The 27,763-nt window shown below is 35.6% G+C and overlaps 3 protein-coding genes across 16 annotated transcripts; all 3 read left to right on the top strand.

Annotated features, from left to right (window-relative positions):
* Positions 1-383: 383 nt before the first annotated feature.
* Positions 384-7,646, top strand: LOC144548344 (uncharacterized). The gene is made up of 4 exons (XM_078297015.1): positions 384-688; positions 1,447-1,864; positions 2,314-7,485; positions 7,614-7,646. The coding sequence occupies exons 1-4, from the start codon at positions 384-386 to the stop codon at positions 7,644-7,646; spliced, it is 5,928 nt and encodes a 1,975-aa protein (XP_078153141.1).
* A 30-nt stretch (positions 7,647-7,676) lies between these two features.
* LOC144548453 (uncharacterized) lies at positions 7,677-11,060 on the top strand. Of its 14 annotated transcripts, none has more exons than XR_013509359.1 (6): positions 7,677-7,877; positions 8,118-8,911; positions 9,185-9,289; positions 9,806-9,919; positions 10,000-10,081; positions 10,228-11,060. XR_013509359.1 is itself a non-coding variant. In XM_078297117.1 (6 exons), the coding sequence occupies exons 4-6, from the start codon at positions 9,863-9,865 to the stop codon at positions 10,778-10,780; spliced, it is 417 nt and encodes a 138-aa protein (XP_078153243.1). In that variant the 5' UTR covers positions 7,677-7,877; positions 8,118-8,911; positions 9,185-9,289; positions 9,403-9,862; the 3' UTR covers positions 10,781-11,060. The 14 variants fall into 14 exon arrangements, 11 of the variants coding, with proteins under 11 accessions (XP_078153243.1, XP_078153244.1, XP_078153245.1 ...); XM_078297117.1 differs by having other exon boundaries at positions 9,403-9,919; positions 10,016-10,081; positions 10,487-11,060; XM_078297118.1 differs by having other exon boundaries at positions 9,426-9,919; positions 10,016-10,081; positions 10,487-11,060.
* A 7,466-nt stretch (positions 11,061-18,526) lies between these two features.
* LOC144548451 (putative disease resistance RPP13-like protein 3) lies at positions 18,527-24,473 on the top strand. The gene is made up of 3 exons (XM_078297113.1): positions 18,527-19,155; positions 20,925-21,728; positions 22,723-24,473. Exons 1-3 carry the CDS (start codon positions 18,545-18,547, stop codon positions 23,915-23,917), a joined length of 2,610 nt encoding a protein of 869 aa, XP_078153239.1. The 5' UTR covers positions 18,527-18,544; the 3' UTR covers positions 23,918-24,473.
* The last annotated feature ends 3,290 nt before the right edge of the window (positions 24,474-27,763 follow it).

Below are 27,763 nucleotides of genomic sequence, written 5' to 3' on the forward strand. Positions count from 1 at the left end.
TCCCGTCCAGCGAAAAAAAAAAAGAATAAGAAAAAGGCTAGCACTACTTACCTTCACAGAAAACGACATGAGAATATCCACAGAATACTCATGCCTCACCCTCACGCTGTATTACCGACATCGTTCCTCTCGGGTATAGATTTTAACAGAGCAGGTTATGCTTCATGCAACGCAAGAATCATACGCAGCACCTTCTTATTATCTAGTCCGTAAGCTTCATAAAGCAAAACTGCTCTGTTAAAATCTTTACCCTTCCTCTCTTCCAAATATAAAGTCCGATTTGCTAAACGTTATCTATATATATATTTGACATCCAATTCCCAAATTCTAAAACAAAATTAACCAAAAAGGCCGAATTCAAACCAAAATCAGAATTCTCGCAAATGGCGAAGTCCTTGTTCCTCCTCATCTTCTTTCTCCTCGCCGCTTCTAACCTTGTCACCTCGAAGCCAATGCCCGGCGGTTGGTCTCCGATCAAGAACTTGAAAGATCAGCACGTGAAGGATCTCGGAGTCTTCGCCGTGTCGAAGCACGGTGAGGTCACTAAAGACAGCTTGGTGTTCGTGCAAGTGGTGAAGGGAGATCAACAGGTTGTATCAGGGATGAACTATCGGCTGGTGCTAGAGGCGAAAGATGAAAAGGAGGTGGTGGCAAAGTATTTGGCGGTGGTGTGGGAGCAGCCTTGGAGGTGGTGGCAAAGTATTTGGCGCTGGATGGGATCGGACGGGTTGGACTTTTCCGTCCCATTTTTTTTTTGTTCGCGCGGCGCCTTTGGCGTTTTTCAATTCTCTGGGATAGGTTGGACTTCCCGTCCAGTTTTTTTTTTTTTTTTTCTTTTTTCGCGCACCGCGTCTTTGTCGTTTTTCAATTCTTTCGGACGGGTTGGACTTTCCCGTCCAGCTTTTTTTTTTTTTTTTTTTTTGGTTAGTTTGGTTTTAGTTTAGTTGGTTAGTTTAGTTAATTGTTTAATTGTTTGTTAACCGGACGGGTTCAGTTGGTCCGTCCGCAGGAACGGGTTCTGTCATTCCATTCTTCTTAGTTTTAAAAAAAAATGCAAACAGTATTGAATCTCGATATTTTAATAATTTATTTTCTATTATTAAAAAATTCGGGAGCTTTCAACAAGGTAATAATTAGTGACCCCACTGGGGTCCCCTCTGTCTTTAAAAAAAAAAATAAAAAGAAAAAGAAAACGTTAAATAAACATTGAGTACTGTCTTCTCCACGCCCTCTCGAATCCGTATCACCCCAGGTACCTGTGGTGCAAGTGTCAAATCTGGATCGTTATTATTACCTGACACGAATCTCAAAGCAGATCCCTGTAGCTTCAATAGGCACCGGATCTAATTTGAATCGCTGAGGTTAATCTGGACCGTCTGTTTTTTTTGGATTGTTACATGGGGGAAGCGGACTCATTTCCAAGAGCTTACCTAACCTCCTCCTTAGATCTGCTGCTCTTTCCTCATTTCTCATTTATCATTTTCACAACTCAGAAATAAGGTTCTTTCCTCCTAGCCTCTCCACAAAAATCTACAAGATGGCAACGACTTTGATAAACTCTCTGCTCTCTCTAGCCACCAATTTGCTACCCTCAATTGCAGCCTCTGCATATGCTCCTTCCTCTTCCTCAAATTCTAAACGTGCTCGAGCTGTTGAGGAGGATCTCGAGAGGTTGATGCGAACTCTGGAGTGGATCAAGGCCACGCTGTACGATGCTGAGGAGAGGGAGATCAGATACTGCTCCGTCAAGCTCTGGCTCAAGGAGCTCAGGAAGGTCGCTTATGATGCCGAGGATGTGCTCAGCGAGTACCGGTACGAGGTCATACGTGTCCAAGTAGAGGCAAGAAAGGCTCAGCGAGTACCGGTACGAGGTCATACGTTTAGTAGTTAGTATCTTGTGCATATAGAAATTTAACGGATCTTACTTGTGATAGTGTTACTAAACGCAATTTATTTTCTTTCCGTTGGATTGGTATCCACTGGGGTGGTCACTTATTTTATAATAAGCTTTTCAAATCTAACATTAGAGTGTCAATTGATCCCTTGAATATCATTTTTAATTATAAAATTACAAAGTTTGATATACTTATCTAATAAATTCTTTTTTGGACAGTACATATATTGTTCCAATCTAATGAACTTGTACATGTAACTTATTTCCGTACATATTCGATTATTTATTAAAAAGTCGGAGGTCAATTTGCAAAAGGATGGAGAAGTCACTCACATTCTAGGCGCCTTGATCCCTTAATTATCATTTTCAGCTAACAAATTACTGAAATTTAGCATTGTAATTCATTTCTTTTTTAACAGTACATTGTACCAATTCCTGATGGTATTGTTGATCGGCTTAACAAAATAAGAAGTCGATTTGATGAAATAGCAAAGGATCGTGAGGCTCTTCAATTACGCGAGAGTGATGGGGCGAGGCGTCCGGACAATAAACTTTTACGGCCCCCAACGGGTCACATGGTAGATGAGGCAAGCATTTTTGGGAGAGATGCTGAAATAGAGGAGGTAATCAATTTGTTACTATCTGAAAAAGAAAAGCCCTTTTCGGTCATTTCAATTATTGGAAAAGGTGGTCTCGGAAAAACCACCATTGCCCAATTGGTCTACAAAGATGAGGGGGTTTCCCGGTGCTTTGATTTAAAGGGGTGGGTATGTGTCTCCGAAGAATTTGATGTTGGGAGACTCACTAAAGCAATCATTGAATCAGTCACCGAAAACAATTACGATTTGAGTGAGTTGAGCCAATTACAAGAAAAGCTTGCAAAAACTGTGAAGGGAAATACAATACTACTTGTTTTAGATGACGTGTGGAACGAGAATCGTAATCTTTGGGAGTTGTTCCGAGTTCCTTTTAAAGAAGCAAGGATGGTCAGAATTCTCGTGACAACAAGAAATGAAAAGGTAGCAAAGGTCATGGAAACAACCTGTTTTGACACAAGTAACTTATCTGAATATTCATGCTGGCAGTTATTTGAGCATTATGCATTTAGTGGTACAAGTTACACCATGCCAAAACACTTGGTAGATATGGGAAGGGAGATTATCAGAAAGTGTGGTGGGTTACCATTGGCTGTAAAGTTAATAGCAAGTCTCCTTAGGCATGAAACTGATGAAGAGGTTTGGAGGGAGATTCTGGAAAGTGGTCTTTGGGAAATAAAAGAATCAAAAGAAGAGATTTTCCCAGCACTTCAGATTAGTTATGCTCATCTACCTGCTCATCTTAAGCCATGTTTTTTGTTTTGCTCAATGTACCCAAAAGATTACATGTTAAGAAAAATGGATTTGATAAGGTTGTGGATTGCTCACGGGTACATCGAGTCCCGGAGAAATAGAGAAATCACAGAAATTGGTGTTGAATATTATAATGAGTTAAAAGAGAGGTCCTTTCTTGATGATGCAGATGTATATCCCAAAGAAGATTATAGTAAGTTGCATGATATAATCCATGATCTTGCTCGACTTAATTCTAAGAATGAACACTACTCAGTGGAGATCAATCAGCCACTCGATATTCAAGAGAGAACTGTCTTGCGAGAAGTATACCATTTATATGTAGGCGGTTCCATGCTCTTGGGACATGTAAATCGAATTCCCCAAGAAAATATGAAGGGTTTAAGAACTATTATTATTGAGATGGAAAAATGGGAAGAGTATTTTGACCCAAACTTAGAGTTGATGGATGATTGTCAAGATTCTTCAGAAGGCGTAACCTTATGTAACCTCACTAAATTTGAAGTGCTCAGGGTATTGATATTGAAATGGGATAGTTTGACAAAGATTCCTAACTCCATTTCCGAATTGAAACATCTTACCTATCTATGTATTAGTTCTACACGTCTTAAAATGTTACCATTATCCATTGGCCTCCTTTACAACTTGTTGGCTTTACAAGTTCATTGTTACTCCCTTGAATATCTACCTGAAAATATTGGTGATCTGGCTAACTTACAGTTTCTATATATTTTTTCTGCTGGCAACCTTAAAGAGATACCAAAATCTCTCAGTTCACTTACTAACTTACTGGAATTAACTATTGACGGCCGATTCTTGGATTATGTTCCCCATGGTCTTGTTAATTTTCCGTCAATAACAAAAGTTCAAGCATGTTGGAAAGTTAGAACTATAGGTTGGTTAAAGGATATGAAGGACCTTAAAGGGATGCTCTGTATTGAAAAATTAAAGAACATTAATAATTTAGAAGATGCCAAGCGTGCTAACCTGAGAAATAAGTGTAAACTTGAGATTTTGCAGTTAAACTGGGATTATAAGGATGAAATTGAATGGGCCATGGACTCACGGCTTGAATTAAATCTCGTACCAGAAGCTTGTGAAGATGGGATAATTGGCACATATGATGTACATTTTTCCTTGTTAGAATGCCTCCAGCCACATCCTAACCTCAAGATACTTCATGTAGAGGGTTATCCTTCTGCCATAGTACCAGGATGGATGAGTGATCCATTGTTATTGCAGTCAATTCAAGAACTCATGTTATCAAGTTGTGACTATATTAATTTTCTTCCATTCGGCAATCTTCACACTCTCAAGCACCTCAAGATTCAGGCATGTTCTAGTATCCGTAATTTGCAGCTGGAGATGCTGCCCACCCAACTTGAAAAATTGCAGATTTTAGAGTGTGACCACCTGGAGTTGATTACCGGACTGGGGAATCTGGATATGTTGGTTGAATTGAAAATTTTTTCTTGTGAAGTTCTAAAATCACTAACAATGGATGGATTGCAATTGGTGGAATCTACTGAGCTCTTTGGTGATTTGTCTCATGAAATACCACTTATCGGCCGACAGGGCATTTCATCACTCAAAAGGTTGGAAATCGAATACTGTGATTTGCTTCATTTCCTACCTGCTGGGATTCAATGTGAGCCTTGTTATGTGAGTGTTCGTGGTTGCGGCATGCCTGACCTTTCAATTTTACCATCCTCAATAGGTCACACTATGGATGAGGCAAGTACTTTTGGCAGAGGTGCTGAAAAAATGGAGGTCATCGATTTCTTACCATCTGAAAAAGAGAAGTCAATTTCGGTTGTTTCAATTAATGACAAAGTTGGCCTCACAGGTCACATGGTGGATAAGGCAACCATTTTTGGCAGAAGTGATGAAACTATGGAGGTCAGGAATTTCTTATTATCTGAAAGAGAAAAGTCCTTTTCTGTCATTTCAATTGTTGGCAAAGGTGGCCTTGGAAAAACCACCATTGCCCAACTTGTTTATAGAGATTTGAGGGCTTCTCGATGCTTTGATTTATTTGGGTGGGTATGTGTCTCCGAAGGATTTGATGTCAGGAGACTCGTCAAAGCAACCATTGAATCAATCTCGAAAATCAATTATGGTGTGAGTGAATTGAACCCATTACAAGAAGAGCTTGTGAAAATTGTGAAGGAAAAAGCAATACTGCTTGTTTTAGATGACGTGTGGAATGAGAATCAAAGTCTTTGGCAGTTATTTCAGGTTTCTTTTAAAGAAGCAAAGATGGTTAGAATTCTCGTGACAACAAGAAATAGAAAGGTTGCAAAGGTCATGCAAGCAAGGACTTGTTTTAGCCTAACTAGATTGCCTGAAGATTCATGCTGGCAGTTATTTCAGCATTACGCATTGAGTGGTACAGGTCACCTTGTGCCAACACACTTGGTAGTTATGGGAATGGAGATTATGAGAAAGTGTGGCGGGGTGCCATTGGCAGTGAAGTTGATCGCAAGCCTCCTTAGGCATGAAAATGAAGAGGTTTGGAGAGGGATTCTAGAAAGTGATCTTTGGGAATCAAATCCATCAAATGATATATTCCCAGCACTCCAGATCAGCTATGCTCATCTACCTACCCATCTTCAGCGGTGTTTTTTGTTTTGTTCAATGTACCCAAAAGATTACTCAATAGAAAAGACAAAATTGATAGAGTTATGGATCTCTCATGGCTACATTGAGTTCGGGGGCAAAAAAAGAACCACAGAAATTGGTGTTGAATATTACGAGGAGTTAAAAGAGAGGTCACTTCTTGATGATTTTTGTATTTCAGAATGTTGGGAGTTACAGCAGAGGTACTTTCTTGATGATTCTTCTGGTCAATTTTCTGAATGTTGTAAGTTGCATGATATGATCCATGACCTTGCTCGATATAATTCTGAGAAGGAACACAGTTTGGTGGAGATCAATCAGCCACATGATATTCAAAAGGGGAACATTTTGCTAGAAGCACACCATTTATATGTAGGAGGATTCATGGGATATGTAAATCAAACTCTCCTACAAAATCAACAAAATCTGAAGGGTTTAAGAACTCTCTCTATGGATCTGAGAGGTTGTAGTGGAGATTTGGAGCACCAGTATTGTATAAACAATACAAAGGCGATGGACCTAAATTTGGAGCTGTCAGAATATTATGAAGAATGTTCTGGAGAAGTAACCATATGTAACCTTATTAAATTTGAAGCACTCATGGTACTGGAATTGAAAGCATATAATTTGACAAAGATTCCTGACTCCATTTCCATGTTGAAACATCTTGTCTATCTTGGTATTATCTCTCCACGCCTTAAAATGTTGCCATTATCCATTGGCCTCCTTTGCAACCTGCAGACTTTAATTCTTGATTGCTTTTCTCTTGAATATCTACCTGAATGTATTGGTAATCTTGCAAACTTACAGTTTTTATATATTCAATCTGGAGCAATTAAGAAACTACCTAAATCTCTTTGTTCACTTAGTAACTTACTGAGATTGGTTATTAGAAGTGATAATTTGGAGGAAGTTCCTTTAGATCTCAAAAATCTCTCCAACCTTTATGCATTAACAATTCGTTCTAATCGGATTCAAGCATTGCCTAATACGATAGGTTGTCTCACTAGTTTAGAGGAGCTTAACTTGTTGTCTCTTGGTGGTTCATATGATGTTTTACCTGATGGAAAGGTCGATTATGTACCTCATGGTTCTGTTAATTTTCCAGCAATAAAGACAATGGCAGCATGGTTGAGAGTTGGAACTTTAAAATGGTTAAAGGATATGAAGGACCTTGAAGGGAAACTCTCTATTGGAGGATTAAAAAACATGAGTAATTTAGAAGATGCCCAGCATGCTAACTTGATAAATAAGTGCAAACTTGAAACTCTGGATTTATGCTGGGATCCTGGATATTACATATCACCTTATGATGCAAAATCAGAACTGAGGTTAAGCCTCATACCAGAAGCTTGTAAGGGCGGGTTAGTTTGTGCAGATGATGCAGTTTCCTTGCTAGAATACCTCCAGCCACATCCTAACCTGAAGAAACTTTTAGTAAGATGGTATCCTTCTGCCACAGTACCAAACTGGATGAGGGATCCATCTTCCTTCCGGTCAATTCAAGAAGTCTTGTTAGAATGTTGTGCAAATATTCAATCTCTTCCATTTGAAAATTTTCACTCTCTCAAACACCTCACCATTGTTGCATGTTCTAGTATTCGAGTTCTGCAGCTGGAGCAGGTATCTTCCCAGCTTGAAAAATTGCAGATTGTTTCTTGTGGCAACCTTGAGTCGATTACCGGACTAGGGGATCTAGATATGTTGGCTGCACTGGAAATTTATTCATGCCAAGCCTTGAATTCACTAAGAATGGGTGGAATGCAGTTGGTGTTATCTACTGAGACCTTTGGGGATTCCTCATCTACTGAGACCTTCGGGGATTCCTCTCATGAAAAGCCACATACCGGCCAGCAGAGCATCGCATCACTTAGAAGGTTGGAAATCAAAAACTGTTATTTGCTTCATTTTCTGCCGGATGGGTTGATTCCACCTGACCCTTGTTATGTGTGTGTTCGTGGTTGCGGCTGTCCTGACATGGAAAGAAATTTGACATCTGCAATAAATGAAATCAGGTTTGTAATTTTTTTATTATTAAAAGGCATATTCTACTGTCATAAGAGGAAATACGGACCATTCATATTTAAAAATCGAACGGTCAGTATATCTCTTATTGTCAGCAAATATTCTTTGTTAAATTTAAAAGAAATTTTGTTTGGAAGGTTAACATAGTAAATTTGCATTGAAGCATCATGTTTCTTTTCCGAACTATTTTGGCTTCTAACCCTCACCCCTTTCCTAATTGAAAATAGCAGTTGTAGCAGCAACCTCTGGCGTTGGCGTTGAGTATCTCTCTTGAGAGTGTTCCCTCGTCCGCCGCCTCCTGGGCTTCACCCCCGTGAACTGTTAACTTTGAGCAATCATTGCTGATGATCAGGCCTGATACACTGCTGAAGGTTTTAATTAAGGGACTGCAAGTGCCAGTTGGAGCATAATTTCAAGCTGCTCTCTCCTATCCAATGTCAGGTATATCTTATTTGTTTTAGGTGCATAAAGCCCGTAAGCAGTACTATTCAATATTCACTACCAAGGTAATATATTTCACATTTTTTTCTAGTAAGCTGAAAAGGTTGATGTTCTTTACTGTGTTTCTCCCATTGTTAATTGGTTTATGTTTTTGCCTTGTTTTTGACCAAGTCTGTTTCTTTTTCTTCCCCCTAATTTGAACTTGGACATGAGATCAAAGTAGACCTTAAATTCAGCACCATTTGTGTAAGAAACCCCAACTAAACATAAGCAGCATAGAAAATCATACCAGTTTAACATTTTGAGGTCAAATTTGTCAATTTCACTATCTATTATTTCATTCAATTATTTATGTGGAATAGCCCCAAATTTGTCAATTTCAGTAATTATTTCAGTAAAAAACACTAATATTGATTACACACCTTTACATTTTTGTTGCTTCAAGCATTTCTTTCCTTTAAATAAAAATTTCATTTCTTCATTCTTTATTCTGTTTCTTTCAATGAATCTGGAAACAATGAAATTGCAACTAAATGTCTCATGCCAAAAGATGTAAGCAAGCTGTAGAGTTATATAGCAATTGGTATGTGAGATTTTTCCCTTATTTTATCATCTTTAGTACAAATAGTTAGTAATATGTATTTTGGGTATGTCTTGCTCAATATTGAAGCTGGTAAAAAGGTAAAAACTTTGATGCCATTTTAATTTTCAATTTGATATTTAAAAAATTGTACCAACGGCTCATGTTTTTCTGGTCGCCAACCACATTTAGAGAAGATAAAATATGATTTCAATGCTTTCTAAAGTCAAAGCTAAGGAACAAACTGGTTTATTAACAGCTTTTGATTTTTGACAGTTAATTTCCAAATTGGACTTTCCAATGCTTGAGATTAAAAAGAGTGTATAGTTGAGCAGTGCATCTGGTCATGTCACTATGCAAGATGACTCTATATTATGAAAGGTTATAAAAATTCATTATTTACTTAGATATGACTGTTCTTTGAATAATTAACATCACTTTTCAATGCTGATCAGCTCAGAATTTTTTGTGGAAAAATTGACTCACATGAATAGGGATGCTAGTATTGCTGATATAGGAAAAATGCTGAAATCTCTTGAAGGTGAAGCAGTGGTAGAAGGCCAAAATAGAGACCGATAAGAAAAATTATGAGGGTTCTTTTGTAAAATTTCTAGTGGCAAGATGACTTCGGATTATGAGGGATTATATAAATTTATTATTTACTTAAATGTGATTGTAATATGGTAGTGTTGACCCTAATAATAGAAGCTGAAATTTGGTCATTGTTCTAGCAAATGACCAAATTGCCCTTCTTGTTGTGCGCATTTCACCATTCCATTAGGTCTCATGTAAAGCCGTTCCAACAGTATAACATCTAATGTTCTCATAAATTGATGGAAACAAAAGCTCATAGCTATTCTTCTTAATTTTTTGTTTGACACTTGACATTTTATATAGGCATTGGATGTACTAGGTTTAACTTGTTATTCTGTTGGAGGAAAGGAATGTGGAAGGATGTCTGAAAAACAACCACATGATGAAATTAAATCTAGTTTCACCGACCTTTTAATGGTGAGTGCCACTTTGTTGCATATTATGCAAGTAACCTTTACTTGATTTTGTTAATTTCATACAAGTTAAACATTCAAAAGCTTTCTATTGTTGTAGGATGATTCAAGTACTATCTGGCCTTTACCCTTTTATCCTTTGCAAAACACAGCTTTCAGTCAGATGGTATGCTAGCTGCTTCTTTTCTTAAAATATTACTATATTATTTTTTGGTTATATAGTCGGTTTTGTATATTTGCATTATGTATAGTTATGGGTCCTTTCTGTATATGGTCTCTTTTGATGTTTATAATTCTACTTTTTTTATGCAGGACATAATTAACAACAAATATGTCTATAAATCTTCTAGAAATACTATGAAAGACTGGAATGAATGAAGTTGACATAGCATCCAAACATAAAACTTTTGTATTTAGCTAGATAATGAGAAGGAAAAGATCATAATATGACATGTGCATTTTGATAGATAGAACTATATTTTTTTGTTACAGAATTTAGATTGCTTTCTTTTGATATATGCTGATGGATTTTTAGTTATATATAAACTTACAAGCTTTCTGTTTTTACTAGTGTATTAGACTGTGCTCCAGTTGGAGAGAACAGAGGGGAAGGGAGGAGAGGGGAAGAAAAAAAATCAGAAGTTCACTTGCTCCAGAAGAAAATATCGGAAGGAAAGCAGAGGCAGAGTTAGTCGTTCACCCTAGAGCAAAGAAATCCGTCCCCTCCAAATCGGAGTGGAGACGAAGGAAAAGCGGGCCCCCCAAGCAAATTTACCAAACTTACCCTCTTCCTGCTCAAGCAAGTCGTCTTAGTACACTCTCCTCGCCCACCACCATCCCCACCAGAGCCCCCTCAAGTACGTAGTCTCCTGGGAGAGGGTTCAGCTACAACACGCTAGAAGATATGCTCAAGCAGCCCCACATATTGGCGAATTGGATTAGAATGAAGGAGGGAATCAATCCCTACTGGCACACGAATTAGGAAAGGGAAATTAAGTTGAATGTGTATCTAGATATATCCAATTTTGATTTATTTTTTTATACATTAGTTTAAGGATATTGTAACTGATTAGAAGGGAAAAGGATTTTTATTAGAAATGGTCACGACATCAGGATGCTCTTTAGAAATCATGTCATGTAGAAAATCCATTGCCTTCTAAATTTCACCTGTTGATGCCCTTTAAAAATCAGGTCATGTTGAAAATTCATTGCCTTCTCAATTTCACCTGATGCCCCTTAGAATTCATGTCATGTAGAAAATTTGTTGCCTTGTCAATTTCACCTTTCTTGCACAGCCCAAAAATTTATCCAATTTATGATTTGTATGGTGATGGTTGTATTTTTGAAGTTAGTTATGTTAATACAGAAATTTATGCTTGATTTTGTATGGTGATTGTATGCACTTTTGGTAGGGCCCAAATTGTCAATAGTTTGGTATCTGGTATCTTATCGAGCTTGTGTAATTGAGAGTAGTTTGATCTAATTGAGATTGATGTAATGATTTCTATAATAGTCATACTTTTTTAGATGAGAATTCAGTACTGGACCAAAAGATGAAGTAATGCAACTCCAATGAAAAATGAGATGAAGGAATAGAAGATAAATTGGTCCAATAGAAGATGTCTTTTTAGATGAGGATTCAGTACTGGTACGCTTTACTTATTGTTTTGTTTTGACTAGAACTGCTAGCATTGATAAGAAAATAAAATATAGAACGACAAAGGACAAATTGGTTCAATTATGTTGTATGCATTCCTCAATTTTCCCATTTTGTCCAAATTTTCTGATTTGTATAAGAGATATTACCAAAATGCAAAATCTGAACACAGTTAAAACTTAATTTTTAGCAATTTGCACTTTTTAGAAAAATTCGGATAAAATCTGGACTTAAATTGAAAAAATGCTTGTTTGTGTTTCAAGATTGCATTTGACAACTTTTAAGCATCTTATATTCTTATAGCATATGTATTTAGAACAGTGTATTCTTACAAGACTATGTACGAGTTTGAGTCAATAAACACATTGACGTGAGTTATATTCATTTCTAACTACAACATGGTGTTTTTAACTGTGTACCGGTGTGGTATGATGCTAGTAAATCTCTATCAATGTGAGTCACTAGGTCCCTCTGTGTACCAGTCCTAAGTATGTCAAGTCATACTCATTTTTGTGTTATATGCAGTGGGTGCTAGCATTAACTACAATGTACAGATGCGACACCACCTGGTGAATTGGGCGAGAAGATCAGGGTAGCAGTTCAGAGGCCCTCCTAGCATATCACTAGTAGAAGAAAGGAATTTATAAGTGCAGTGGATGTATAGCAACATTAGACCATTTAGTAGATGTATAGCAACATAAGAAAAATAAATTGATTGGATCAAAATTAAATTCTCACGAGCTATGATTGTAATATCGTAAAGCTGACAGGATATCGACTGCAACTATTGATATATTTTTAAAAGTTCAGATGAGTTCGGATGATGCAAATTTTCGGAGTGGCGCAACTGGAATTTGATTCACACATTTCATTTCATTTTCACCAATTTTTGACTTAACATTATTAGTATGTTTTGTCCTTTCATTCTTACTTGTCAGAGACCTTACCAATTTAAAATTCATTTCCTGAAACCACATGTACCAGTATGTCTCCCGTACTCATTCCTTGAATAAGGGTTTATGGTTAATTTAAAATTTATTTCCTCAAATTGTATGATTGAGTTTACGAAATTTGATCAGGGTTTATGATATTCAAATTCATTTCCCTTTCAAGTCATATGACTTTGGCAGGGCCTTTACCTAGGAAATTTGGTATAGGTAAGAATATGATTTGTTTATCAATTTGCTTGACTCGCTATTCTGCAGAGTTACATTTCAGTTCTTTTTAACTTTATGTCTTTCCTATCACGAGTTGATTTCTGTGTCCTGGTGCAGTTAGGACATCAAAAGGAGAAATATGATTTTTTTTTTTTTTTTATGTGAATGTATGTATTTAATTATTAAGACTCAGATATGTTCAGGCATAGTGATAATAAAATGCAACTCGGAGCATCTCTCAGTTCTCTGTACGGTTTATACCAGTTAGAAGTACCTCAGTTTTTCTTTCCTCTATGTAAGGGCAAAATAGTCATAGTTAAATAAAATATATGTTAAAATCTAAATTTACATCTCAAGTTTTCTTTCCCTTCTATGCACTTGTGGAGCAAGTAATTCTATTAAAATTCTTCCCTTCCTCAACCTCCCTTTCCCTCCCCTCCCCTCCCCTCCCCTCCCCTCCCTTTTTATTTGAGTTTGTGGAGCACACCCTTACACCTTGTTTGGATGGAGAGTAGAGAAAGGGAGGGAATAGAAAGGAACAAAAACTTTCCGTTGAATCGTGTTTGGTTGATAAAATTATGTCGGAGGTGAAAGGTTTAACCTTGTATCATTATAATTAATAGAATCGGTTTCCTTCTCAAATTGGAGTGTAGCGAATGGAAAGAAATTTTGTTACAAATATTTTTAGAAAAAATCACATAAATACCCAACTCTATATTCTACATATATAATTCTCATACAAGATTTTTTTCCTCAAACCTACAACAGTCACCGAATTTCTCATTAACCTCCTAAATTTTAATCAACCAAACAATAAATAAGACGGAAAGAAAAATTAAATTTATTTTATCTCATTAATCATCCAAACACAAAGATGTTAAATATGTTAATCTTCATTTCTATTCCTTTCTATTCCATTCCATTCCCTTCTATTCTTTACCTCACATTCCTTCCCCTACTCTCCATCCAAACAAGGTGTTAATGTTTTGGCTACTTTTAGCGTACCAATGTGTTTTCTTCTATACTGATGTTTTTACTAGATCTGCCAATTGGATTTTTCCAGTTGTTCTAGACAATGCATTTTGTAGTTATCGGTGGCTTCACAAACTGTACAAGTTCCATTTGTTAATCTTTCTTATCTCCAGACATCTAGATCAAAAGCACAATTAAGTAATTTTTTTTATTCGCTTCTCAAAAAAAGTATTTCTTTTATTCGCATGTTTCATTGAGGAAACAAAATTTTACATACAACATTATAGTTATTATATGTCATCTAAACTATGTATCAATGCAAAATGAAAAAAAAAATGTACACTCGGAAAACTTTATAAAACCTCCCTGCAAACGAAAAAAATAATCATATGCGTTCATTTGTTACAAACACAAAATAATCTTCAATCACCTCTTTTTTAGAAAAAAAAAAAAAAATCTTCCATCACATCTTCAAGCTCTCCCTTGTACCCTCCTTTTGTTACTAATGCCAATGCTCTCAGTATGTGAAAAAAGAAGGCAAAAGTCTTTGTCTGTATGATAATTCAAAATAAGCAGATTAAATTGGAATGACAATCATAGTATTAAGAAATTAAATCACAATTCAATAGAACAATGATATTAAGATTGAGTTTCATGTTAATACATCACATGACACAGACTACTATATTAATCCGTTGAAAACTATAAATGAAGATCAAATAATCAATAATAGACAACAAAATAAAAGAACTGGGTCGATTTCAACTATTAATCCTTTGAAAACTATTAATCCATGTGCCCTGACAGCCACTGTCACGTTCCTGGCGAACATGGGTCGATTTCAACTCGGTTCTATGTCGCGAGGAAGGAGAAAGAAGAACTGGGCAATGAGGCAGGCGTAATGGATCACATTAAGAATTCTAATTGAAAATAGTTCAGGTGGATATTACTACTTTAGAACTGGAGGGAGAAATGAACAAGAACAATGGAGTTGTCCAGTGAAAGTAGGTTATAGCCTTATAGGTTTGTTAAGCCAATTTAGAAAGGCGATTTCGGGAGATTTTTTTGACAACTACAAGTAATCACCCGAAATTGCCTTTCCCTTCTTCTCTTTCTCTTTCTATTTCTCTTTCTTTTTTCTTTTTTTTTGAAATTTTGACAGCGGCTGTCAAGTATATTTTTTCATTAAATAAAAGTAAAATTACATCCATCATTTCACATGACAACACTATCATCCAAATAATGTAACAAATCTAAAACACACATCAACAAGGTTTTTTTTATCTCATTCGATAATGCTAGCATCAATATAGCTTCCATTGAGATTTTTAAACGGTCACTAAATCCGATCATGAATGGTGAAATGTTTCACCAAAAGTATGCTTGCCATATTCTTAACCTCATCGTGAAGGCGGGTCTTAAAACATAAGCCGTGAAACTATAGATAATTAAATTTAAGGATGTCCTCAACCACATTGTTTCAAACCAAGAAAGAAAACAATAGTTTGCCACAATGTGTGTCAACCATAGATTTAGCAAGTTAAAAGTATTTTGAGATATAGATACCCGTTGGAACTTTATCTATAGGATGTTGAACCGATGCATTCCTTACAGAGCTGTCATAGAAGGAGTTTTTGAGAAGCTCCACCTCTGAGGCACTGCAATTGGAACTCACCGACGTCATTTCAGTTGCTCAGACATCTCTATGACATCTCCAAGGTGTATTGTCAATTGAAATAAGCTGAAACCTACGATAAATCTCTCACGCCGATCGTAGATGCCATGAAACAAAAATTTCTAAAATATTAGGAAGATGTACCCCTCCTGGCCATAAATATACGTGTGTTTTTTAATCTTTATTATTTATAATATCTCAATTATTTGTCCACTAATTTTTATTTTATTTTTTAATAGTACACTTTTAGGAGCATTAGCAGTGGTGGGTTGTTAGCAGATTTTCAGTCAAAGAGCGAACCGCACACATCCACAAACAAGATAGTGAGCTATATGTCGATGCACAACGAAAGTGAACATGGACTTGACATCATGGCGTGGTGGAGGAGGCATCAAAGGGCCTTTCCAGTGCTGGCTATGATGGCCCGCAACGTATTTGCCGTGCCCATTTCAACCGTCTCTTCCAAAAGTTGTTTTAGTTCGGCGAATAGGATCATCTCCGATAAACGCAGCAAGTTGGGTGCACATATTTTTGAGAGACTTGTGTGGTTGAAAGATTGGATTAATGCTGAAGAGCGCAAGCAACATGTGCCTGAACAAGCATCATCATCCGAAGTCAACACTGAAGAAAGTGGTACCGAGGCCCAGCACGAGGTTAATTCAGATTCAGACGGTGCGCAAGAGAGCGAACAATTGTATATGAATCCAAACTTCTACATAGGTAGTGTTGGTATAAATTTCTAATCTCTTTTAATCTTTATGGTTATTTTTTAAATTATAAATTTCTAAACATTTCAATTAGTTTTTAAATTATTCATTTTAAAGAAGAATTACTAAAAAAAAAGTTAAAACTCCACCTATGTTATTTTACATAGCCGGTCCCAAGTCCGGAATAAAGAAGGAGAGTAACTTTTATTTTTTTAATCTATTGTTTTAATATATTTTTCATTTATATTTTATTTAACCTATTAAAAATAAATGAACGTTTAAAAAATATATTATCAATTTAAAATGTAAACTAAAAATTTCGAGATATAAATAAATTATAAACACGTGTAAAGAAATAAATAAATAGATTTGTACTTAGTCGAATAAATATACAAATTTTTCGCACAAATAATTTTTATATATAAGTTACAAATTTTATTTATTTATATACACTATTTGATATTGAACTATTCATATTTTAAAAGTCGAATTAGAATTTATAAACATGTAATAATATTCGTACAACACCGTAAAAAAACAGAAACAAAAATCGAACTGGATCGGACCGCCCTGCCCCCCGCGGGTACCACGGACACAGGTATAAGACGGGCAGGGCAGGATTTTTGAAAAAAAACCCGTGATGCCCGGCCCGTGGTACCCGTATACCCGATGTGCCCGTGCTCGTCCCCGGATATACCCGGCTCGCCCGTGCCCTGCCTGTCATTATAACACTACTTGTATGTGAAATTTTCCAAATTCTGCCATGTGGCCCTTTTCCGTTTTTTTTTCCTACCACCCTCAAAAATCGGAATTAAATGAATACCACCCGAAAAATCATATTTCAGATTCCGCCACGTGCGCAGATCCACGGTGCGAACGGGTTGGTTCAAACGAGTCGGTGCACAGATCTACAGTGCGAACGGGTCGGTGCGCAGATCCACGGTGCGAACGGGTCACTCAAGCGGGTCATAGCGCGAGCAGGCCAGGCGCTAGCGGGTCAGGGCGCGAGCGGGTCAGTTCGCAGATCCATTACGCGAACGGGTCGCGACCCGTTCGCAGATCCACGGTGCGAACGTGGCGAAATCTGAATTCAGAATTAACGAGTGGTATTGATTTAATTCTGATTTATTGGGGTGGCAACTAAAAAAAAGCGGGGCCCTTTTCGATGCAATAGATTTCAAATTTTAATTTTCTTTAATTATTCTGCATACTTGCTCTGTCTTTATTTCAAATGATGTTTAGCTTGATAAGGCCTTTGCCCAGTCGGATTGAATTAAAACACAACGTCACATGTTTTTAAAAGGTTTGTGATAACTTTAACATGTATAAACTATTTTGTCTTTTGGGGGCCTTTTGAATTTTGAGGCCCAGGGCCATCGCCCAAGTGCCTGGATCATGGCTAGCTCTGTGTATAAACTCACAATAGACCCTAAGCTGCCACATATTATTACATATTATTGTCTTTTATATTAAAACTCAGAAATTTACAAATTTATTATCTTTTATATTAAAATTTATTTTAAATATCTATTTTCATCTTTATTAAAAATATAAAAATGTTGGTTTTATAAATGGTTAGTTTATGAGTACAAATGGTTTATTTTTGTACTTCTGATTCCTACACAAGAGTATAGTTAAAGAGTAAAACTAGAGTGTTCTTAAGCTCACCAAGGTGTTTGCTGAGTTTAACTCTAAAATATATTATATCGGTTTCAAACGACAAATTCAAGCTGTTGAAATCCATCTACTTCACAAGTGATGAATTTACATGTAAAGATTTTAAATTTTCGAATTATTTTAGTATAAAGTCAAGCGGTCAAAATTAGAAGGTTTATAAATTAATTTTAGTACATTCATTATTTGAATATTTTCTTATCACTTGACTTTATACAAAATTAATTCAAAATTCTAAAAACTTTACATGAGATTCATCACTCGTGAAGTAAATTGGTCTCAACGGTTTAGATTTATTGTTTAAAGCTAATATAATAGATTTTGAAGATAAGCTCACCAAACACTTTGGTGAACTTAAGAACATCCTAGTTTTACTCATACTTAAATATCACTGTGTATATGTCAAAAGTAAAAAATAAATAAATCATTTACTCTCGGAAAACGATCACATATAAGACTGACATGTTTCGTAAACAACTTACAATTTTTATGATTTTAATAAAAGTAACGATGATATTTTATAAATTTAATATGAGTTTTAATATAGAAGACAATAAAGTAGATAAGAGAAGTTATTAAAGTTTAGAATGATAAATAAGTAATTTAAAAGTTTTTGAGGGGTATTCGTAAAATTCCGTAAGTTTTAAGTGAGAAAATACGTAATTTTAAGATTCCGAGGGATTAACATGAAATTCATGTCCCTGCCATTGACTCAGAAAGACTTGGAAAGAGAGACTTTTGTGACCCCTATCATTGATTCCTAAACAAAGAGAGCGCACGGCGAATAATGGCCGAGACGATTGTGGAGATTGTGTTGAACAAGATCGCAGATATCCTGTCCGCGGAAGCTGATTTCCTGGGCAAGGTCGGTGACAAGGTGGACTTAGTCAACCGTGAGCTGGGCTTCATCCAGAGATTCCTCAGACACGCCGAGTCCAAGCGCTCGCAAAACAAGCTGGCAAAGCACTGGATCAACGAGGTTCGAGATGTTGCCTACAAGATTGAAGATGCCCTCGACGAATATTTTGTAGAGATGAAGTACATTCGCCCAAGTAGAGTGCCATTCCTGTTCTTAATGAAGTATTTTAACCCAGATCCTTTGCACAGCCTCGGCACCAAGATTGATAAAATTCAAGTGATTCTTCGTGAGATTTCCGAGAGAAAAGACCGCTATGAAGTGTCCCTAGACCAAGACAAGGAATGGCAGCCTAAACAGCTCTTGCGTCGGCGGTATATGCTCGAAGACATTGATGAAACTGAAGTAATTGGCCTTCAGTCTGACAAGAACATCATCCTCAATCGGCTTCATGACGCAAATCTTTCTAGGTGCACCGTCATATCAATCGTAGGTCCCGGTGGAATCGGAAAGACTACTCTTACACAAATGATCTACAAAAGGCAAGTTCAACCTTTATTTTCCTATCTAAAAAGTATGATTTTACAAGATGATATGAAATTAATAAATTTTCCTGTGGAACAACATTGTAGTGTACAATATAGATTCTTAATTAATTAATTAGCTACAGCTGACGCATATCGACAAGGATTATTTAGTATTTATTGGTGTCCTAGACAAGCAAGGAAGTACTGGGTTTATGATCTGTTTACTCTCTGATCCGCATTGAGATTCATGTGGATCAGTTTAAATCTGCAAAATCATGGTTTTCGAAAATTGGCCTGAGTCCAAGTTGACTCAGCCGATTCGGAGCGAGATGGAGTCGATTATTACCCGATTTTAACAGTTGGCAATTTTTGTGCACAAACTTGAAGAAATCGGCTCGAAATCGTAGAATCGGCTCGAAATTGTAGAATCGGCTGAGTTTTGTCCGGAAAAATCAGTGAAATCATTGAATCTCTGCAAATTTGGACGATTTTGAGTAGAGATGTACCATTTTCATCGATTTGTTTCCTATATAGCATGAAAGGGGAGAGAGGAAAAAGGGTATGACAAGGTGGTACTACATTTATGTGAACCAATCATGAGAATAGCACTATTTTTTTGAGCTATTCAATATTTGGATGGATCAAGAATAGTGCTAACTCATTGTTCTTTGTTTGTCTTATATGAGTTAACTCACTATTATGCTAACTCAACCAAAAGTTGAGTTAGCTACTATTCTCAAACTTGAAATGAGCTCTATTCTTACTTTATTCCTTATTTCATCCAAAAGTACCCATAATTTCAAAGGAATGGGCCACACTTTTGGTCATTTTCTTATTTCATATTTATTTTTCGGTTATTATTTTATCTAAGTTCTTATTACTTTTTCCTTCTTCCAATTAAACTTTGCTTTTCATTTTTAAAAAGTTAAAACGATGTCTAATGACTGATGGACTAGCTTTCAATGCTGTATTAAACGAATTAGTTTTAAGATTATTATATAAGAAAGTGACACAAATAAAATAATTCATTATTAATGAAATATTTTTTATAATTTTCTTATCTACATTAAATCTGTTTCAGTAATTCTAAACTTTACTTTATGGTCAATATTTTATCTTTCTAAAATACATTATTCATAAAAATGTAATATTTTTAAATTTGAATATGTAATATTTTGTTTTCGTTTGCTATTTTACGTCATACTATTTATATAGTTTTGAACATTTGAATTATTTTACGTCAGACTATTTGTATAATTTTTAACGTTTGGGTTAGTTAAGTGTAATTATTTTCTTATCATAATTTTTTTGAGAAATTATTTTTTTTATATTTTTTATGTTTTTTTTGCAAATCAAGCTTTTTACAAAAATGTTGAGTTACCAATCCGTTTCGATCAATTCCAACCGATTAACCTGATTCCTATTTCATGGTCAATCTGCTCTAACCATGTTAACAAACTGTTTATATGAATCATAATGCTGATAGGTAACAAATGACCCTATAAGTCAAATTTGAGGTAGCAAATTTCCTAAAGATAAAAGAGTTCAAATGTCCTCAAATATGAATGTAAACACAAATAGCAGCTATAATTCCTGGAAAAACGTAATACATCTTGGATGAGAAATATTTGGGTTTTGATGATTGCGTCAATGTATGAACAATTGTGTAGCACTGTAGCTTCACCTATCAAATTATGGCACTCTTTGAATAAAGAACAGATAAGACCACTGAAGAAGAACTCAATTGCAACCAAATTTAATTATTTTCTTGTTTATGTATGCAGTGCTAAGGCAGCATTCAACAGTCATGTGTGGCTGACAATCTCGCAGAACTTCAATTTATCTGACATACTGAGAAAAATGATTGACCTCAGTTCTTCTGAACCAAATGTGCAAGACGAGGGTCATCTCATTGAACCAATGGAGGAAGACGAATGTCATCTCATTGCCAACCTCAAAAGATTGTTAAGCGGCAAACGATATCTCATTATCTTGGATGATGTGTGGAATAAAGATTTGTGGGTTCAACTCAAAGCAGCATTACCTGATGAAAATAATGGGAGTCGTGTGCTGATGACCAGTCGATCTATCAATGTTGCTAAATCAGCTGATCATTCAATGACACCTTATCTACTTAACTTTTTAAATGAGAAGGAAAGCCTAGATCTTCTCCTCAAAAAGGCTCTCCCATTTCAAAACCCCGATGAAATCTGCTCCTCTGTCCTCGGGGAGGTCGTGAAGCCACTATCGAAGAAATGTAAGGGATTACCTCTGGCTTTGATAGTGGTAGGTGGTATCCTCTCAACTAAAGACCCATCCTATCATGCATGGAAGAAAGTGTTGGAAACAATGGATTGGCACTCAGACGACGGAAAGGACTGCATGGACGTCCTGGCCATGAGCTACGAAGACATGCCTCCCCATCTAAAAACGTGTTTCATGTATTTTTCTTCTTTTCCTGAAGACTACGAAATCTCTGCAAAACACCTGATCCGATTGTGGACAGCAGAAGGTTTCCTACCACCACGCACGAGGAGCAGAACAATGGAGCAAACTGCTGAGGATTGCTTGGATGAGCTTGTTCAAAGGTTGTCCTATTATATTCTCTTACCTTTATTTGTTCTTAAAGGAACCAATGCATTAATTGGTAAAAAAGAAAATATTTCAATCCTAAAATTTTCAACTGTAAAGAAAAATTATCTATTTCTTTTTAAATTTTACATTTATAACAAGGCAAATGCTGCTGTGCATACAAGGACCTATTTGTAAAATGAACATATTTTTATTTTCAAAGTTCAAACAGTCGATCCGAACCGTTCAACTTGTTCTCCATATTAATATGTGCTTGGAGACCAAATTTTACATTTTTCTGAATTTTTTTACTATTTATTAAGATAGGTACAAAATTCAATGGTCTGAATTTGATATTTTTTGTACTCATCTTAATAAATAGTAAAAAATTTCAGAAAAATGTAAAATTTGGTCTCCAAGCACATATTAATATGGAGAACAAGATGAACGGTTCGGATCGACTGTTTGAACTTTGAAAATAAAAATATGTTCATTTTACAAATAGGTCCTTGTATGCACAGAAGCATCACTCTTATAATAATTAAGAACCTTAAAATCTTTGATTTGGATTTTCGTTTGTTAAAAATTAAAATTTTGGATGAAGAATTAGCCTTTGTTGGTCTAGTGTAAAGACAATGCATTCCGTGTGGGAGGATGCAGGTTCGTAATCCGGATAGAATCCCTAGTGCATATTAAATAGTTGGGTGGCTCGACCTCTAAGTTTTACCTAAAAAAAAAAAAATTCTGGATGAAGTAAATAATACTCATTAGCTCAATTTATATGGTTATTTATCTAGTTCTATTACGTAATAAGATGACTTAAATTTTATTTATAGCATTTTAAGGAACCTTCAATCTTATTAGTCACAAATAATAGTACAAAATAGAACAAAGAAGGAAAATATGAGAAGACTTTGTCATGAATGACAACTTAAATCTTAAGGGCAAAAAAAAAAAAAAAAACACTGACAACTTTTGTATTGATTTCTTTATGTACCGTTATTATTGTAGGTGTATGGTTCAAGTATCAAGCAGATGCACAAATGATTCTATCAAGAACTTGAGAGTTCATGATCTTCTTCGTGACTTGGCTGTACATGAAGCTGAAGACGATAACTTTATCACAGTTTTCTCAAAAGGAGATGTACATCAGCCGAACAGGGAAACACGCCGTGTTTCACTTCAGTTTTGCAGTTCTCAACTCATAAAAGATATAAATCCCAATACCCGTTCTTTCCTCCTTTTCGGCGAGCCTTTACCAAAATTTGCTGCATTCAGGCTGCTTAAGGTATTACAAATCGAGGGTATTATGCAGGGCATAGAACTAACGGGACTCAATGTATTGATCAACCTGAAACACCTAGGGATTAGGAATTGCAAAAACGTCCACATAGATTCCCGTTCCTTTGGTTATTTATTGAACCTTGAAATCTTGGATGTGCGAGGCACTTCAATAAAACCGCATACCACTTCAATGGAACCGCATACCACTCCAATGGAAATGCATAATTTTTTATGGAAAATAGATACACTGAGGCATGTAGAGTTGAGCGAACCATTGAGCGGACCAGCATCATCAGAAGAACTCGAACATCTCCAAACCCTTCGGTGGATACTGGTTTCAGAAACATGGCGGAATGAATTGCCAAGATTAACCAACCTACGAAGATTTGGGATCAAGAACACATTTAGAGAATGGGACATTGTGACTAAAGTGCTCACAACTCTTCCGTCCCTGGTCTCCCTCGGGATAAAAGGTGATAAAATCCCATTGGAGATCGTTAACATGAGTTGCCACAGTTTACAGTCCTTGTACTTGGAGGGCAAATGGTCGGTGAATCTCGCCGATAATGCAAGCTTGTTCCCACCACACCTTATAAAGCTCACACTTGTCGGTTCCATGCTTCAGTCAGACCCGCTGCCAGAACTGGCAAAGCTGAAATATCTAAAGAAGCTGCGACTGTTGAAGCACTCTTATCTTGGGAAAAAGCTGACATGTCCAGCACGAGAATTCGTCAACCTGAAAAAGTTGGAGGTGTCTCAGTTAATTCAGCTTGATGTTTGGGAAATAAGGGAGGAGTCTATGGTGAGGCTAAACTACCTCAAGATATGCGGCTGCCGGAAGTTGCGGGTGCTTCCTGAGGTACATCACCTGATCGCACTTCGTGAGTTGAAGTTGGAGTCCATGCCACACATTCAAGGTTAAGGCTCAAGGGCAGGATTATCATTTTAATGTTTCACATTTGTGTAATCTATTATCTGTTCCATCAATACTAACATCACACTTATTAGTATCTTTTCTTCTCTGGACAATCCAAATTTTTTCTGTTTTAGACCTGACAACTCTTCAAATTTCCGAAGTGTCTCGCTCTGCAATTCAAATTCGGTATTTATAACTATTGCAAGTGATACGTCGGCCTTTCATGTGCTTGAAGATATAAACCACTGCTCCTACCGGCCATTCCACCACTGCCGTTACGGCAAAAGCCAAGAACCCGAGTGTTGGTCCCACGACCCGGCACCGACACGGGTTCCGCCTTGTGCCGCACTCCACACACGCCGGTGCATGAACCATTGCTTCTTGTAGTTTGATTAATTCCTTGTAAAATTTAGGGATGTGTATTAGAAATTTAGAACTATTGCAAGTGATTAATGATTTGAGAGAGGTGAAAGGAAAGTCTTCTTATAGAATGAAAAGAGAGACACGTGGCGCGAGGAGAGACTTCGTAAGAAGAGACGTGTTATTCTGGCGCCTGTTCATTGTGCCACGACAACGACGAATATATACTTAACGCATGTATTATCCGTTTTTTTATTTATTGGAGCGAGGCTGTCGGCCTAGAATCCGAATCCGAATTCTCTTAGATATCTTAACTTTTGCGTGACTGACGTGTACGGTGCTTATTCGGGGATAGCACGGGCATCAGTATGATTTGTGCTTTGAGATTCGCGCGGAACTTATATTAACGGTGGAGATTTTCCAGAAAGACGCTCAAAATTTAAGATATGTCAGAGGATCCGCATTCGTCGGCTTAGAACCTTTTTTATTGGATCGTTAGTTAGGGCCTGATAGTGATTGCTGACAGCGCAAATTTTTTTCGGCCCAAATTAGAATTTTATTAAGAGAAGATAGATTGTAAAACTTACATTACATTATTACATCAGAGAAATGCCCGTACACATGGTCTCCTTTTTCAATATGAAATTGATTAGGTATTTGATAATTATTTGAAAGCGATTTATATTGGTAAAATAAAATTTGACTTTGAGAGTGAAGCTGTGATTTTCTGATTTTTCATTTTTTTTCAATGGATATATGAAATATATTGACCGAATCCATACTTGGATCGATCTGTTTAGACAATTATTATTTTTTTAAATAAAATATTACCCCCACACATTTGGCTGCTCGTTTGATATAAGAAATATATCATTCTAGTACACAAAATATTAAAAACATGTGAACTCTATCAAAATTAAATATTATACAGAATTCATACTTGTCTGAATAGTCGCCGTAAATATTTGTAAATATATTTTAACAGTTTTATGGTTGTTTAGTATATGTACTCTGTGAATAACATATTAATTACTTTCTATTTTGAAAATGTATACGAACATAATTTTATTTTCAATAATTTTGAAAAAAGTTTATGGACCAACACATCATGACATCACACGCTAACTGTGTTCTAAATCAGACTAAATAATATACTTTAAAAAAATATATATAGAACAATGCATCAGGAATCGCGTGCGTATCCTCTGAGATATCTCAACTTTTGCGTGACCGACGTGTCCGGTGCCTATTCGGGGGTGATGTAGGAGATCAGTACTATGTGTGCTTTGAGATTCGTGTAGAGCGTATTTAAACGGTTGGAATTTTTCATAAAGTCACGCAAAGTTTGAGATATTTCAGAGGATACGAATTCTCAGGAATCGGCCCTTCCACGCGTCGCCTGGCGTGAGTAATTCAGGATCTCCCATGATCATTTTAAAGTATGCATGTGTGCTGTTCTGCATTTCAACAATTTATTATCATTTGATAGTCACCCGTTACAGGAGAGAACACAGAGATATATAGCGCAGCTAATTTGAAATACAAATCTTGATGCAAGCAATTAAACAGCCGACATGCTCACGCTATTCTTTCCTTCGAAACTTGTCGATTTATGAACCCATCACGTTTCCTATGTGACGATGCGCTTAATTTAATTTTTTTTTTTTAAAAGTGAAGGTATCACTTGACAATGATTATATTAATAATTTAGAAAATAATTTTCAAATTAATTAAAATAGTTTTCAATTGAAAAGTAAATTTATATAAATGTTATTGGACATTTTCGATACACAACAGTCAAATTTGTTATAATGTGAATATTATTTAATGATACATAAGAATTGTTAATTTCGAATAACTAAAATTCCAAGTCACTTGATTTAATATTGTAAAGTAAAATATATATTTCAATTTACAGTATTGTTATAGACATGATGTGCATATCATATAGATCAAGCCAATTATTAATGTTAAATTAAATTTTTATTTTTAATTTTAAAAATCATCATTTTCAAATTAAATAATTATCAAATGATTCCTTCTCTTTAAGAATATAAATTACATTAGTATTTGAACATCTTATTTAATTTTTTTTTCCTAAGCAAAAGTGTACATTTTTCTAAGAAAATAAAAACAGGTTCAAAATTTCAAATCATTTCTATAAATACATAAATTGATAGAGAAAGAAGGCAAAAAAATCTTTCTTGCTTGAAAAACACAAGTGTTCAATCTCTCACCATTCAAAATAGCCCCTAAAAGACCCTATAACATATGCATATAAATTATTTACCCAAACACCTCTAACATTTTCTTTTTTCACCGCCCCAGTTCCCAACCTAACTCTCTATAAGAAAATAAATTACTTAAAAGTGTAAACTTTGTATAAATATAGTTTTTTCAACCATCATAAAATATATTTAAATAGTTTTATGGTTGTTTAGTATATGTACTTTGTAAGGAACATATTACTTTATAATTTAAAAATCTATACAAAGGATAATTTTATTTCAAATACTTTAGAAAGATGTTCACTGACAAGTTAATAAATATTGAATATATTTACAACACAACCCGAATGAAATATAAATAATATACTAACAAAAAGAATATTAATTCGTTCAAAGCAATTCAACAAAAATATTATTTTACAACGCACTAAATACATGAATGGTCCCACGTGTAATATTTCTCAACCCAATTTATATTCCAAAATGCAGTGCATCCGCTTCCACATCATAGTTAAAGTACTCATGAAAATTAGCTGTGATCGATGGTCCCTTTTGTATACATGATTGGATATAAATTTTATTTATGAACTTCGAACAACTACACCAAACATCACTCCTCCATTTCTACATGATACATCACAGTTTACGATTATATTCCCGGTCTAATCGTATCATTTAGAGGTGGAAATTTTTCTATGTCGGCTTTGTGTGTAATCCAATAATCATCTTTTGATATTATTTTGTGATTCGCAAAGCAAGATAGCTCATAATCGGAACGATCGCATGAATAACATGATAGATCCTGTAAATCGTGCAAGATTGGGCCATTGTCTCTGTCATCTGGTTTACTGCTTGAGCTTGAGCTTTTAAAGGCATAAGCATAGCTTTTATGTGTAGGAGGATCCATAACCTGAAAGAAAATTTACAAGAAATATGGATTGACAACATACTTCATTAAATGAATTCATTAATGGATTGATAATACAAGAAATCTCAATTGACAACATTTGACGGTATTTTGGGACTGTTTCTTTTTTCTCTAAAAGAGTTATCAGGAAAAGAAAGTGAAAAATAAAAACTCATTTCCTGGGTAAGAAGGAAATACTAAGTTCTTTATTTATTAAAGAAATTCAAGTTATTTCTTGATACACTACGCATATTCTTTTCTTTGAAGTTTTTTGTTGCTGGAAAAATTATGGCATTACTTTCAATATGTAGTCTGTGGGGGATTGTAAGTAATGGATCTTCGAAATTTCAATATGAC

Source organism: Carex rostrata, chromosome 33 (genome assembly GCF_964058835.1).
Source record: "Carex rostrata chromosome 33, lpCarRost1.2, whole genome shotgun sequence".
NCBI classification, from domain to species: Eukaryota; Viridiplantae; Streptophyta; class Magnoliopsida; order Poales; family Cyperaceae; genus Carex; species Carex rostrata.